General features: G+C 49.4%; 1 protein-coding gene across 1 annotated transcript; it reads left to right on the forward strand.

Annotated features, from left to right (window-relative positions):
* Positions 1–203: 203 nt before the first annotated feature.
* On the forward strand, positions 204–988 carry Pmar_PMAR014786 (conserved hypothetical protein; the record flags this gene model as incomplete). The annotated part of the gene is made up of 3 exons (XM_002774634.1): positions 204–574; positions 620–700; positions 922–988. The coding sequence occupies 3 exons, from the start codon at positions 204–206 to the stop codon at positions 986–988; spliced, it is 519 nt and encodes a 172-aa protein (XP_002774680.1).
* Between the last annotated feature and the right edge of the window lie 112 nt (positions 989–1,100).

Below are 1,100 nucleotides of genomic sequence, written 5' to 3' on the forward strand. Positions count from 1 at the left end.
TGAGTTCTCCGAACGATGGCATTATGTGCCGAGTCGCTCAACTCGCTGCCCAACGCATGCCTCGGTGTTGCCTGATGGACGAGATCGGGTCAAGAAAATCGGAACCCTGACGCAATCATCGAAATTTTGGAGATTGAGTTTCTTGTGATCTCTCACCAGATGCCGACAACATAGTCATATCATTGCGTATTCACTGCTTCAGGATGTATCAGAACCGATTGACGAATGCCGATGTTCGAGGAGACAGTACCGAGAAGAAAGAGAAGAAAAAGAAGAAGAAGAAGTCCAAGAAAGAGAAGAAAGCCAAGACGCCAGATGGAGAAGTGATAGATTTGGACAGCAGCAAGGAAGATGATGAGAAGAGCAAGGAGAAGAAGCATAAGAAGAAGAAAAAGAAGGGAAAAAAGCACCACCATCATCACCACCACCGTGAGCAGGATGGAGACGAATCTGTGAGCACCTCTGGGCTACTCCAATGTGATCCGGAGGATGATGACGAGTCGCGACCTGCGGATCCTTTCAACCCTCTGAATGAGGCCTACGACGTTGGAAAGTATGAGGAACTCCAGCACCGGTAAGAGGAGCGATCAGTAGCGAGAGGTCGATGGCATACTGGTAGGCATAAGCGAAGGCGTACGCATGGACGGCGATGGGATCATGACTGGTATCGTCAACGATCACCGTCACCGATACGAGAGAGGTGAGAATCGGAGCTGGAGCAGACAACCTCATCTAGCGTCTATCAGGACGGATGGGCCGATGTGGGATACACGAGCAGGGTCTTGGAGGAGTCGAGCGGGGGTAAGACTTGTCGCCCGACGATGGATAATTAATTGAAAGCCGTGTAGACATGTTTCGGCACTGGAATGGGTCTTCGATGATATTGGACATATGTTTCACCGTCGTAACATTTGTTCTCAGGGAGTGTGTTTGGCTCCCACAGAAGAAGATCAAGAGGAAGAGCCAGCACGGTATAAGATACCGTTGAGGGTTCAGTTGTATGAAAGAGAAAAGGAAAAGTGGGAACAAGAAGAGCTCATGGCCGCAGCAGATCAGGAGTGAGATAGTCTATTAGTGACTACACGGGTGTATGTCGACAT

This window comes from Perkinsus marinus (assembly GCF_000006405.1).
Source record: "Perkinsus marinus ATCC 50983 genomic scaffold scf_1104296958196, whole genome shotgun sequence".
Lineage (NCBI taxonomy): Eukaryota > Perkinsozoa > Perkinsida > Perkinsidae > Perkinsus > Perkinsus marinus.